General features: G+C 38.9%; 1 protein-coding gene across 2 annotated transcripts in view; it reads left to right on the forward strand.

Annotated features, from left to right (window-relative positions):
- KAT6A (lysine acetyltransferase 6A) overlaps positions 1–14,404 on the forward strand; it is a 41,838-nt gene that overhangs the window by 7,398 nt on the left and 20,036 nt on the right. For both annotated transcript variants that reach the window (XM_082779545.1, XM_082779546.1), the window contains exons 4-9: positions 9,837–9,945; positions 10,433–10,548; positions 10,796–10,877; positions 11,670–11,805; positions 12,603–12,916; positions 14,154–14,272. In XM_082779545.1, the coding sequence (XP_082635671.1) occupies positions 9,837–9,945; positions 10,433–10,548; positions 10,796–10,877; positions 11,670–11,805; positions 12,603–12,916; positions 14,154–14,272 (876 nt within the window). The remainder of the gene's footprint in view (positions 1–9,836; positions 9,946–10,432; positions 10,549–10,795; positions 10,878–11,669; positions 11,806–12,602; positions 12,917–14,153; positions 14,273–14,404) is intronic.

The following is a 14,404-nucleotide window of genomic DNA, read 5'->3' on the forward strand; positions in this document are numbered from 1 at the left end:
CACTTTATTTGATATGCTTTATTTGTGGCTATCGAATGTGTATTGTATGCTCAATAGTGGGAAACTTCTCAAGCAGTTGTGTGCCGCATCTTCAGAACATTTCAGGGAGACTGCAATACTTCAGGAGGCTTTTTTGGTCAGAAACTTTGAAACAGATAACTGCTGGTTTTGTTTGTTTTAGCTGATGGACAGAGTTGAAACAGAAATGCTCATTGGGTTGCCTTTTTGAACAGTTCTAGCTGGTGTGGTAGCCTTTATCTCTAGGGATCTGTTACCTACCAGTTCAAGTCTTACAGCATTGGCACTGTGCAAATGGGTAACTGAAAGGCATATCATTTTAAAGTTTGGCATTTTCTGTAAAATACCAATACTCCAAAGGCATAAAGCAGGAGACAATGTAATCTGTGTAACACATATGAATCATAGCACATTAGCTACAATTTCTAATCCCTTTAGATGCTACAAAATAATACACTCATGATTTCAAGATGGAGGGAAAAAAAAAAGGTATGTTGTGGCACCCCTTACTGCAGCGTACATCTTCTTTTAAAACCATTTAGAGTGTTTTTAAATGTGCATAATATGATGGCTAGCAGGAGGAACCCAGCCACAGCCTGAATTCCAAGTTCAGTCAAAAACTACTGGAGGTGCAAGACATCACGATGTAGTGTTTGTGTTTAAAAACAAAACAAACAACAAAAACAATCAGGTAATCTGTTACCTCATTAATGAAGCACTTTTTGAGAAAAGCTAAAGCTGGTTTTGCCAGAATGCCAAAGTAATTTTCATTACCCTGTGTATTCTGCTTATCCATTCGCTGTAAACAACAGTAGTAATAACTTAAATAGGAATAAAACTTAACCCTTCACGTGGTCTGTGCTTGATTATTTTTTTTTGTGGTGTTGCTACGGTTACCGAGTACTGTTTAGTATTTAGTACAATATTACCACAATGCAAAAGTTACTACAGTACAGGAAGTTTGCCACAATACAACATTTAGTACTGTTTACAAGCAAAGAACTCTCTTTCCTGGTACGTGGTTGTGTGGAACTGAACTGTAGTAAGCCTTGAGGCTGGAGGCACTACATGGAAACAGTTTGCTCTACCTCTGTTTTGTCAACACTTGTTCTAGAGCACAGGTCAAAATTCTGTCAGATTTTTTGTGAAATTGTTATTATAAGAAGTTATGTTAAGACAACTCATGAAAGGGTCATTGGAATAATTGATGTGCATGGTAAATGTTTCCAGAGCATTTGAATTGTGATCTCAGGACAACAGTGGCACCATTTCTTCTGTAACTGTAAGGAAAATACTAATAGTATTAATTGATCTGCATTCACACTGAAATGGCTTTCTATGCCATTTAAACTGCAGAGGGCTGTAGGTAAATAGCTAAATATTGTCCTGCAGTACAGCTAAGAGTATAAAAACATTCTCCAAGTGTTTCCTGGAGGAAAAAAATGGCGAGAACTTCTCTAGCTGAAAAATAGGAGGAATATTTAGAACAGATTCCCTCTGCTGCTGTCCTGCATGTTCTTTTGGCATGTCTGCCTCCTAGTTGTATGTTGCTATTTATATGCCAGTACTTACCAATCATTTTAACTGGGGGATTATTATAAATACCCATCCTTTAGGCTTTTCCTATTGCAAATACTGATTCTAGATCCCTTTGTGCCCTCGCTGTATTTATGTTGCTTCTTTTCAGAAAGTTTACATGCTTTGAGGGCATCCTAGTTGTTTGGGCCATTAAACATCCAGTAGCTGTTGCTATATTGTGCCGGTTTTAGATTAATACCTGTTAATTCCATGTCTTAAAGCAAAGAACTGTCCCATAAGTGGGGAGGAAGTTATTTGTGGATTGGTTTGTTTTGGGTGGAGTACACAAAGGATCTGCAGCCAGGGCACTGTAATTACATTTTGAGAGCTCACCCTCATTCTCCACAGGTGCTCTTCAAGCTTTGCTCCCAGCTGGAGAAGGATTAGGATTTGCTCTCTCCCAGCTGGCTCGTTGGTAGCAAAGATTTTAGCTCTGGTTAAAAAAAAAAAATGGTGGTTGATAACAGATGGCCTCTGTCTGTACCCTGTAACTCTGGAAATCCAAGTGTTGAAAAATTACCTTGAACTTGATTAACTTGATGAATGAACAAGTGAAGTAGCTCATGATAGAACAAACAGAAACAGAAACTTACTCTCGTGGATGCTATGGGACGATGCCTTTACGACAAAATGATGCAGAAAGATACCAAGACGCGGTCTGCAGAATTTGGAGCATTGGTAACTTAAAGGCGAAGGTTTTAAAGGTTTTACTGTGGAAAGACATCAGATGTTGTAATGGAGTATGTACCTCAGTGGGGTGCTGCTGAGGGGGAGGTGTTTGTAACGGTATGCTCTGACACAGCTGAATATAGGGTACCTGTCCAAAGAGAATGAAGTTGGCTGAATCCCTGTTGTTAGTGCTTTCTGTGCTGGTGATTGTTAGGTATGGAAAGACACATCTCCGAAGTTTGGTTAGTAAAAGAACCTTTTAACTACAGAGCTCTGAAGTACGGACAGACAGGGAGGGTGGATGATGGAGAACATAGCTAAATAAACGCCAGCTTTATTCCAGAGTTAGCTCTGCTACGTAAGAGGGGAAGAAACAACAGGGAAAATGACAGCAGGTAACTTTCTCTGTGCCCTTCCCTAGTGTCCCAGTGATTTTATCTTACAGCGGTGGTAGGGAAAAACAGCAGAAAAAGCTATAAATATTAAATGAAGTCACATCATTTTAGTCAAAAGGTGGGTTCTGTGTTCTTACAGTAAGCACAGATCGGCAATCAGCAGAAAATCTGGTAGACAAATCCTATGTGTGACAGATTGCAGTCCCTTGACCTCTGTCCTGTAGGTGGGTAGCTCTGCTCCGTTCCTGCTGCCTCTTGAAGGAGTTGCAAACTAAACTTATTCTAATGACTCATGTCATGTTAGTCTTCGTTTCACCTATTTAGTGGTTTTTTCTTTACTTGTAATGTAAATCTGCCTTACCTTCTATACCCCTGTTGTTTTTTCTGGCTATGTGAGTGCATTTCCCTGAACTACAAATACTGTCTTGTGCACTGGATGAGGAGTTGTAGCTCGTTGCTAGTTTCATTGTCCAAGAATCTGTCAATCTTCCCATTGTTGCTGCTGTTGTGGTAAACCTGGGCTTGTAGTGAGATTGAAAAGAACGGAGGAAGAAGGGTATCCAAAAATAGTGCTCACGCGTAGCAAACAAAATCCCACTGATAGTCTATTTTCTTGTTTTGAGTTCCTGTTGAAGTTAATTTCTCTGCAGACTTGTGTGTGAATGATGAATTACAGGTAAAAAATACTGAGCTTTTCAAATATGTTTCTATGAAGACTTACGAATCACCAAAACTTTTAATTATCAATGTCTACATCAGTTCAGTGTGTTTTTTTGAAAAGGAATAGAACAAATTATGGGTCTTGGTATGCAGGTAAATGCCAATGGTGTTGTTTGATGCTAATGAGCTTTGTGGGTCAAGAACATAGGACTTTGTTAAATCTCACGGTGAGGAATGTTGTAAGATGAGGATTTGGGTAGTGTAGGTTATATGCAGAGCAGGTTTTGTTTGGCTTTGTTTTGTTTCTTCCTCCAGTTCAAGACAGTATAGCTTCAAAAAATGAGTAGGCATCAGTCCCATAATTGCAGTTGTGTGGGTATCCTGAGCAAACTACAAATATCAACTGTGACTGGTATCTCTGTGAGTTGTTGTTCACAGTTCCTTTTATACTTTCTGTTAGTGTGTTTATGTGGGCTGCTGCATTGTTTTAAGTATCTATTGGTTTGCATTTTTTTTTTTTCTAACTAAACTATTTTCCCTTCCTTTAGGGATGTGGCTGATGTTGAGGGAAAGCAGCGTATGGTGTCTAAAGATGGAATTATTTACTCTATGCATGGAAATTACTTTGGTGCTTACAGAAGTATATTCCCCAAAACAATTCTTCATTATTGACTTTAATTTCTAACAATAAAGTTTCTTATTTTCTTTGAAAACCCAAGTATTGTGGGATGCAAACTGTCCTCTGGGAGAGGAGTTAAGACTTCAGTTTGCCATTCTGTTGCCACGTGTTGCGCTTTTGCACTTGTGGAAGTCTATGACATCTTAGGAATAAGTTTTCATCTAAAATTGAGAGATACAATCATCTGTTGTTCTGATTATGGCATTCTTTACTTGCTTGAAAATTAGGAAATGGGGACAAAGTATGTGAGAGAGCTTCTAGATAATAGCTTTGGGTAAAGAGAACCTCAGTGGCTTGAGCCACCAGGTTCCTGAACCAGACAGCTAGCTGAAACGAGTACCGTTCTGGCTGCAAATGAGGAAATTTGAGCCTCTCTCCATAAGTGGTTGTCTCCCCACCCCTCAATAATTTGCAGGCAGGAAGTCTTGACAGATGATGCTGACTGGTGTACGGATCTTGAATGGTTTTAATCCTCTCATTAGAGGAGTTAGCTGTGGTACAGTTACTTAATGGTGGAGCATCTATATATTTCAAGATAACGTTTTATAAATTTCTTCTGTGCATGTCTAACGGCAAAGCATTTTCTTCAGTTTGAGTGTCAGCCTCAATTAGCACCCACAATATTTTTGTTCCCGTAGACTTACAGATGTCCTATAGAATTCAGCCTGTGGATGCCATCCTGATATCTAAGCTATTACCCACTGTTATGTCACTTTACTCTCAGAAGCATTTCTGATGTTTGCTCTGTAACAGTCCTTCCCCAAACAGGGGCAACAACGGCAGACTTGTTTTGAACGTCCATTGTTGTTTTTTTAACGACCCCTCTGGAGAGATCAGTATTTCATACTTGTCACTTCTACTGTCTACTTTTTTCCCTTACGCATACTTTAATGTTGTCTCATGTTTTAGGCTGTGCATTCTGCTATATAAATATGCTTCTCTAAGTGAGACCCAGCGTAGTGGAGACAAAATATCCATTGACAGAGGCAGACATACATACCTGTCTTGTTTTAATAGACGCGTGAAAGACTATGGCGATATATTTAGCTTTCTTTTCTTGAGCACAAAGAGTGCTTTAAGGAATTTCTGTTTTTACTGTAAGTTGGTTCATGATTTTCACACCATACTGTCTGCAGAGGATGTTAACAATTGTGATTTGGTAATGCTGAGGTGGAAGAAGAAAGCTGAGTGATTCACCAGGCGAAAAGCAAATCGAGCCCACTGCTGCCACAAGTTGATATTACTGAACAGCATTTCCCAAGTTAATTTTTTTTGCTGTATATGGCAACAACAACAAAATGTTAGCTGTAAAACTACAGTGGTAATATAAACAACAGTGGCTCTGATTCTGTTCAGGGGCACGGAACTGACATGACTTTCATCTCCAGTCACCAACCCAAAAGGCATGGAGTAGAACCCGGGCTTCGTGGTGCCTTCCTCACTGAAACGTGTTCCCTCATGTTTTAAATCACTTTATTCACGTGGTGTAGATCGTCCTTCCCTTCTGGCTTTTCTGGTTCATCAGCTCCCTCCAGTAGCTTCAGCGTTTGAGGCAGACTTTTCCAACAGCTTCAGGTGCTTGAAGTACCTGGTCATAATGGTTTTTTGCTTGTTCAAAACAGACTGCTGTGGTTTAACCTGACAGGCAACAGGTCGCTCACTCCCCTGGCCAACTTCCCCATGGTTCGTTGTTGTGCCTGATGCCCTGTGGTGTGGGACATCCCCTCGGCCAGCTGTCCCAGCTGTGTCCCCTTGCAGCTCCTTGTGCACCCCCATCTGCTCTCTGGCAGGGTGGTACTGGTAAGAAATGCAAAGCACCTCGGGTCTGCGTAAGTGCTGCTCAGTAGCAACTAAAACATCCATGTGTTATCAGCATTATTTTCATCTTAAACCCAAAACAGCACTATACCAGCCACTAGGAAGAAAATTAACTCTCTCTCAGCCAAAACCAGGACACAAACAAAAGCTCATGACCTAGCATGAATTTTAAGAAGCCATCTGCCAGTGCTCCTCGGTGGTAACTTTCAGCTAGGAAATGAATGCACAGTAGTGGGCATGGTGCTGTAAATACTTGTTGTGGCAGATTCTCTCTCTGGAGAACTGATGTGTTCTGTGTGCATTTCTTTCACTCTGGCTTTAATTTCACACCTACTTGATCCCAACCGGTCACTGCAACAAGCACGTGTGTGATGGGGGCAAAGACAGTCCTGGTATCTAATGAGTGGCTGATGGCACTGAAATGTCTGCGGGAAGCGAAGTGTGTTCAGATTACTGATGATGACCACTGACAGAGCAGGCTGACAAGTATGCTATAGAGGCTTTTCTGTCAATTTTGAGTAGCTTCCTAAGTCAATTTCCCTGAATTAAGAAGACAACAAAGCAGATGGATTGGCCAAAACTGAAGTGTTTGGGGATTCTTTGTAGGCACTTCTCTGAAGTCGCCTTTAGGAGGGGATACAGCCTGCACAGAGCACGTTTGGTTTCTAGACATCCTTTGTATAGTAACAACATGTGCTGAGAGGCTGACAACGTCTTACAGGCTGACAGCCTCGTTTGTTCTGGCTCCCTCCCTCGCTTAGTCTGGTGACATCACAGAGATAGATGTTCTTGTGAGAAAAACAGCAGAAGGAGTTGAAAGTCTGCCAAAAATTTGCTGGATGAAACTGAGCTGGCTGCTTCCAGTCTTACTTTCACGACTCTCATTGTGTGCTTGCGTTTTTCACTTGCCAGGATGTTCTTTGCTGAACAAACACAGCAGCAGTGAGATCTCCCCATCCTTAGCATAATGCTGTCTCACACAGAAGCTTTGGAGGAGTAGCAGCCTTATCTCCATTCAAAATCATTCTAATTTAATAAATTATTCTAAAACATTTTGAAAGCATTTTGCACTCTAATAATATCTTATTCTTTATCACCTATCTCCCCCACCACCACCCAAACTGGTTTGCTTGCTATTTCTGGGTAAGTATGTGTTCGCAGCTTGTCATAGGTGGTAAATGCAGGAAACATTGAATTTGTGAAGGTCAGTGTTTGATCTGATTCGTTCAAAGCTAGAAAGTGACTATGTTGGGTACCCAAATTCGATGGACTGTGGGAACGAACAGGGTATGCAGAGAGATTGGCCAGAGGAGATCAGAGAGACTAACTTTGACTGTACAGATGCCCCATATGGTTCTCTTTGAAATAAATTGCTTGCAAAGGTTGTATCCACAGAGGATATGCGAAAGAGTTTACTTCTTTCCTGGAAACTGTGAATGCTCCAGCTTTGCTAGGAGGCTGCTTTCACAAATTTGTGAGGGAGTCAGTTTTCAAGCTATATAACTTCCCCAGGGGCTGTAGCAACCTGTTTCAATAGTAATTGAAACTACATGCTGATAGCTCTTCTGAATAGTTATAATCACCAAAATGATTCCGTATGTCCAGATTTGCAGAGCAGTACCTTAGGCTTATTTCAAGTCTACGAATTGACTCATTTCACAGCCCTTTGAACTAAAGCCATAAATGGTGTTGATTTTTTTTTTTTTTGAGATATGTAAGCAATTTAGATTGAGGTTTTATGTAGATTTCAGTTTTGAAAGTATATTGTCTCTCTTGTCTTTAAAAGAAAACAAATACATTTGGTGTTTTTTCTATTACAGTGTCTGGATTCTTCTGTAGTTTGAGCAAGGATTTGCTGCTTTTTGGGGGTCATATTTTCTTTTTGTGTCTTTGGCAGTCTTAATTATTGCTGCTTTGAGTTTGTAACTTTGAAGCCTGCAAAAGAATGTTGAGTAATATGAATGTTTTGGTCATGGCTCTTCACCTTTGTTCTGCTTCGTTGCTTTGATACCAGATGTAATGTTTAGCATTTGATAGTGCAACTTTAACATTCCAAAGGATCTTAACTCTTAAATTGGGAATCAGAAAACTGCTTATGTCAGCAAATATGTTTTAACCATGGATGCAGGGAAATTGTTGCTATCTACTGTTCAATTACAGTAAAGACTCACTATTAGTAAGAATGCATGTTCATCTTTCCCTTCAGTCTGAAGGGCTGTTACAGCATAGTTGAGATTCTGTATGAAAATTTATCATGCGCTGAGACTGAAATAAACTTTTCTGAAGTGAGAGAGAAACATGATTCTGGGATGTGAAATGTTATGTTCACTAAGTCTACGTCTAGCAAAACTGTGCTTACGGTGGATGTTACAATTTATTTAAAAGATGCTCAAGAGACTTACTATTTATCTATTCTGACTGTGCTGATATTTGGACAAATATAAAGGATGAATGAACATGCCACAGTTGTTCTGGGGTTTCTAAACTTCAGCCTATGGATACGTTTCATACTGAAATACGTTGATTGTCAGGTGTTTTCATAGTAATTTTAAGCTTAAACATCTTCCTGGACTTAGCTGAAAGCTAGGATAACCACTTGCATTCAGGCTGAGGAATGTTAGGCTGTCATTCCCAAGTAGTTCCATGTTGTGTGGCTTAGCTCTGACGCAGTGATTTTCCTAAGGTATTCTGATATCCTCCATCTAGTGGATGTTTTGAGGAGCACAGCTCAGTCTGCAAGTGTACTGGATCTGTACACCAATGTAAACGTGGCTTGAAACTTCTTGTGTTACTGCAGTATAAACCAACCTGATTTTGGCAAGGAACTATGCTGGATGGAGCTTTGGCTTAGCCAGGATAAAGACTTGTTGAAGTATTTTTGGCATATACTTATGTTCTTTAACAGTACATCTGTGTTTAGTTGCATAATATAATTTGAAAAAGATGTGTGAAAATAAAAACAGTAACATAATACAGTTTTAGGAGCAATGATATAAGCCAAATTTTATTTTGTGTGTGCATGCAAAAATAAAAAAGGGTGCTAGAATCACGTTTAAAACAATGGAATGAAAAAAGTTAGACTATAGCATGTTTTCAGGCAAATTTTGTATAACTGTAACTTGTAGAATTTTCTTAGAAAGCGCAGAATTGGATTAGAAAGGATTACATAATCCAGCACTTAATATTACTGGAGATAAGACTGCCCTTTCCCTCACATTCGTTGATCAAGTGTCACTTTAAAACCAATCAGTTCATTGCATTCATTGCTTGTTTGAGGAGGCTGTCACAGAATATCAGTCCTTTGGCCTAAAAACCTATTTATTTCAGGTTAAATGTATTGTTGGCTAGTTAACATCTGTGATTTTACGAATTTGTTGTCATCTGAAATATGACTTTTTTTCCTACCTAATGTTTAAATCCCACAAACTTTTCCAGAGAGGACAAACCTTTTTGTCTGCTGTTTTGAATGCTAAGCAGCAGATTTATATTTTACACAAGAACTTCCTTTTGTTTTAATTTTTCATACACATGTTAATAGTGCTACAGTTGTAGTAGTTCCATAATACATTTAATCCCAGGTAATATATTGTAAGAGCTTTTGAGAATTCCACTCCAGCTTTCTGGATACACAATGGGAATTTTTAAGGCTACTGTGTTCTAGGATTATTTGTGCATCACCTCATAGTTTATTCATTTAGTGACAAATTAAGACATCAACACTCTGATTTTTGCATTCAATTAATTTACAGCCCTCATTTTTCCAAGTTTCTTCAAGTCCTGCAATTCTATTCTTTCCTTTGTACCTGGGATTATTTCTCATGTCTTTGGGTGTTCTAATTTCTCATGAGGTTACTGTTCATGCAGTATTTACTGTGTGGTGAGAACCAACTAGCGTCTGTGAGACACAGTGTGCATTGCATACTATTCACATGCAATATAACGCCTGCATGATTTTGCATATTACACAATTTGCTCCCTTGGTATACTCAGTGGTTTTATTGTTTGTTTTTCTCTCCTAGCCGGTTGCTGAACCAATTCCAATCTGCAGTTTCTGCCTTGGTACAAAAGAGCAAAATCGTGAGAAGAAACCTGAAGAGCTCATTTCTTGTGCCGACTGTGGCAACAGTGGTAGGTGACTACTTATGATGCTACTAGTAATAACTACAGTAATTTCTGAGACAGAAAAGTTCAGCGTAGTGACTGCTACCAACCCGTATGTATGAGGACTGCGCATCTGTGACATATGATACATTTAGCTGAGCTGAATCTCATGGTCCTAGGAGGAAACGCTTGGGTTAACCTAAGACACAAACAGCTTATTTGACTCCTGGAGGTTTCTTTAAAAATGTAGTAATGATTACTAGTTATATTGCGTTACAATAAAACAGAACTCAGTCATGAAAAATAATCTTGGTGGGCTTTTGTATGTGGGCATGTCATTTGCTTTCTAGACTATTGTGTTATAAGTGGAATAGAGGCATCTGAAAAAAGGTGTATCTGGATAAGCAAAATTCTACATGGAACTATATAATTAACAGTTACTGCTGTGAGCTATCTGTGAGCATTAGCAGCAGTGGAATGTTTTTGTTGGTATCACTTTCTTGCTTTCCTGTAGGTCATCCATCCTGTTTGAAATTCTCGCCAGAACTGACAGTTCGAGTGAAAGCCTTGAGATGGCAGTGTATTGAATGCAAAACATGCAGTTCCTGTCGAGATCAGGGCAAAAATGCTGTGAGTACAGTAAAGTATGGACTGAATGAATACAGTATCAGTCTTGTGAATGTTCTGTTAAAATATGCAATAAAATAATTCTAGAGTCAAGTATTTGCAGCTTCTGTTTAAGTTTGGTAGTCTTTCTGAGACCTGTGAAATACCTTACACCTTGTAGTTGAGAAATACGTGCGTGTTCTCTAAGATAGCGACAAATTAATGGGGACTTGATGCACATTTAAAGAGAGATTAAATCTGTCTTCAACAGGATAACATGCTATTCTGCGACTCCTGTGATCGTGGCTTTCACATGGAGTGTTGTGATCCCCCTCTTACCAGGATGCCAAAAGGTGAGGACTTTGTAATGAAAAGGGTAATTTAAGGTGATGTCAGAAGAGATCAGTAGGCAGAAAGTGCTTCTGTACATTTTATTCTCTTTTAGCGACTTTTAACTTGCTATTTATATCATTGCTTTTCAGGTATTAGAGATTGTAAAGTTTCTTTTGGAAAGGGACAGAGCTGAACATCCAGTTTTTCCACTGTTTCTTGCTTCCTGTACATTATTATCTGTGAAGGGTTTTGAAAAAATCCTTGAGATCTGAGGGAATAGAAGTGATCCCTGCAGATTAAAGTAATCAGCTTAAAACTGAATGAATAGCCTTGTACATAAGAAAGAGATTGGCTTGTGAGTTTTTGAAGTCATATCTGGTTGGACAGTAGAGATTCCTGGAGTATAACCGAACTTCTCTTTTCTGTCAGAGAGCAGACTATCTGTGGAAGATTATCCCTTGATAATTGGAAAAAGAAAAATCTTCCTATAGAAGGTAGTTGGAAGTAGTGTATTCATAAGCAGAATATAGGATAATTAAATGTGTTTGTTTTTTCTGATAATGTACTACCAATTTAAGAAACTTCAAGAATGGTTGTTGGAAGTACATCATGGGAGGTGTGGATAATTAACTGAATTTGACTTTAGATTGCTGGATCATACTTCATTTTTTTTTTTAACAATGAATATATGATAATTGGGGCCTTTGGTATTGTTCTTAACCTTTCTGTTGGAAAACCTAGGGCCTGTAATTCTCCTTTTCATTCTATATAGATATCCACTGCATTCAGTGATGGGGATTTGTGTCTTATAGGTATGTGGATATGTCAAATATGTCGGCCACGGAAGAAAGGAAGAAAACTTTTACACAAGAAGGCAGCACAGATAAAACGACGCTATGCTAATCCAATAGGACGTCCCAAAAACAGATTAAAGAATCAAAATGCAACGTAAGTTTCTATAGAAGAGGAGTAAGGTGTGCGATTCTATAGGGCAGTGAGCACTTCTGAAGTGTGTTACCTGCTCTCTGTGAGGAGGTATCTTTTCCAATGAGGAGCTTTTCATTAATTCTTGAAGACAGAATTTCTGAAGAGTACTGTAAAAGAACAGAAGTAATCTCACAGTGCTTCTTTGTGCCTAGGTATTTACTCTGTATAACAACTTAATATTTGTTTTTAAAGTATTCCTTATAGCAATAGATTTTTGCTGATTTTTGTTGAGTCTGTTTTTCTGAATGGTTACTTTTACCAGTATAGTAGCTTTGCAAGCATTGCTCAAGAAATGTTTTTGATACTTAGAGAAACATAGTAATCTACAATAAAGCAGTTAAGGTGGTCGTTTGACAGACTGTCTTGCAACACTATCAGATTAAATATTTTTGTCCATATTCTGCTTCCACTCCTAATGTTCCTGCACTTGTACAACACTTAATTGCCCAGGGACAGATTGTGTGACTTTGTTATGGTGGTTATGGAACCAGTTGTCGGGGAATTCTTTGGATTACTCTCCAGCCAGAGCGATTCCTTTAATTAAGATTGCTGTGCAGTGCTTGTTGTGATGCAACGTTATTAACTATGCTGGGGACAGAACAGTGAAGGAGTATATCATAGTATATTACTAAATTTTTCAGTTCACCTTTAGCTTCTGTGTGATTCATAAATACGGAAGATGCTAATCTGCTCTGCAACCTAAAACAAACCACTTTACCCAATTTTCTGACCATATCTTTCCTCTTTCCCTTCTTTAGATCGAAGGGCCCGTTCAGCAAAGTTCGAACTGGCCCTGGTCGGGGTCGGAAGCGTAAGATAACTCTGTCCAGCCAGTCAGCGTCATCGGAAGGAGGATACCTGGAGCAGACAGATATCTTGGACTTCTGCAGAGATGGCAGCACCACCTTGAAGTTTAATAAGAAAACCAAAGGGCTTATAGATGGCCTTACTAAATTCTTCACTCCCTCCCCTGATGGACGAAAAGCTCGAGGGGAAGTGGTGGACTATTCTCAACAGTATAGGATCAGGAAAAAGGGTACCAGGAAATCGAGCACTTCAGAGTGGCCCACAGGTAAAGATTTTTCACCCTGCCGATGTAAGTATCCTGTACTCCAAGAAAATGTTCAAAGGCCAGGATATTGAAGTGACTAGAATTTTTTTAGATGCTGGAAACTTTGAGCTGAAAAGTTAACACTCAAATGCAGTTATCTTTAGTGCATCATGATAGAATAGCAGTTGGAAAAGGGAAAAGAGTTCTTTGACTCTTCATATGTAATAACAAGATGTGATGAGGGATCGAACAATGACTGTGAGGTATAATGCCCTTTGATAATGAGGGGCTGGCAGATAACAGGAAATGTGCAAAATAATGTTGAAAAGAAGTTCGAAAGAAGTAACTTAAGGAGTGGTTAATGAGAATAAGAACAACAAGGTAGAAGTATGAAACAGGAAGTAGATAAGAAAGATTCATGAGTTTCCTATCTGTGGTAGAGGCTAGCAAAAATTTCTTTCTTTTTCTCAGTCACAGAAGAGCCTGCTTCATGCTGTACTTCTCACCTACCTGCTGAGGAGCATCTCTTGAATTAACACAGTTCTGCTTTACTTGTTTTCTTTTTTAGTTTAAGATGATCATCCATGACTGCACCTTAATTTAATCTTTGTGTTCAGATCTTTAAAGTCTTGTGTATTTTCATAACTTGAGTTGTTCCTAAGCAAGCAGTGGATAATATTCCACAATCAAATACAGGGGTTGAAGCTTTAGAATAGTTAATTGCATTAGCCTGGCTGGTGCTGGAAGCATCAAAAAAAAAAAAAAAGTGTGTTACTGGCTTGAGGGTGAGGTGAAGAGTCTTGTGGGGTTAGTTTTTTTGTTTCTATGTGGTGGTGCTGTTCAATTTTTTGTTGTGTTTTGTGTGTGTGTGTGGAAGGGGGTATTCCTTAGGTGATGAATGCAAGTGTTTGGTTTTGATTGTGGCAACTACAGGGTTTAAATAGTTTTGTAGTCCTTTTGTGAGAAACAGACACAGTGGTAAGCCATTTACCTTAAAAGATCTTATAGTAGAGTCCTGGTGGCATTTGTAACAATGAATACCTAAATGCTGCATTTGAGTCAAATAACTGACGTTACTACTTATGTGTTCAGAAATCCAGAAATGGTTCTTCCTTTTTGGTCCCAATCTGAACAGAAAATTGCATCAAAAAAACTCAGCTGCATTCAGTCATTTTGCTACATGTTGTTTCCTGCTGTACTAAAAAGTATGTAACTCTTTGTAAATGTAGGTGATGACAGTTTTCTCACTCAATTACAGACAATCAGGATGGCTGGGATGGAAAACAAGAAAATGAAGAGCGCTTTTTTGGGAGCCAGGATGTCTTAACTGAAAAAGATATGGAGTTGTTTAGAGATATTCAGGAGCAAGCACTGCAGGTAAAGTTAAATTTTTAGTGTTTGGCAGAAAGTACCAAGCCTGTAAAAGAGTGTTTTTTTTGTTGTTGTTGTTGTTTTTTTAAAAAAAAAAGTAGACGCTAGATGAGTCAGTCTGTTACAGAAGCTACTGTG

Source organism: Aythya marila, assembly GCF_965140915.1.
Source record: "Aythya marila genome assembly, chromosome: 26".
NCBI lineage: Eukaryota > Metazoa > Chordata > Aves > Anseriformes > Anatidae > Aythya > Aythya marila.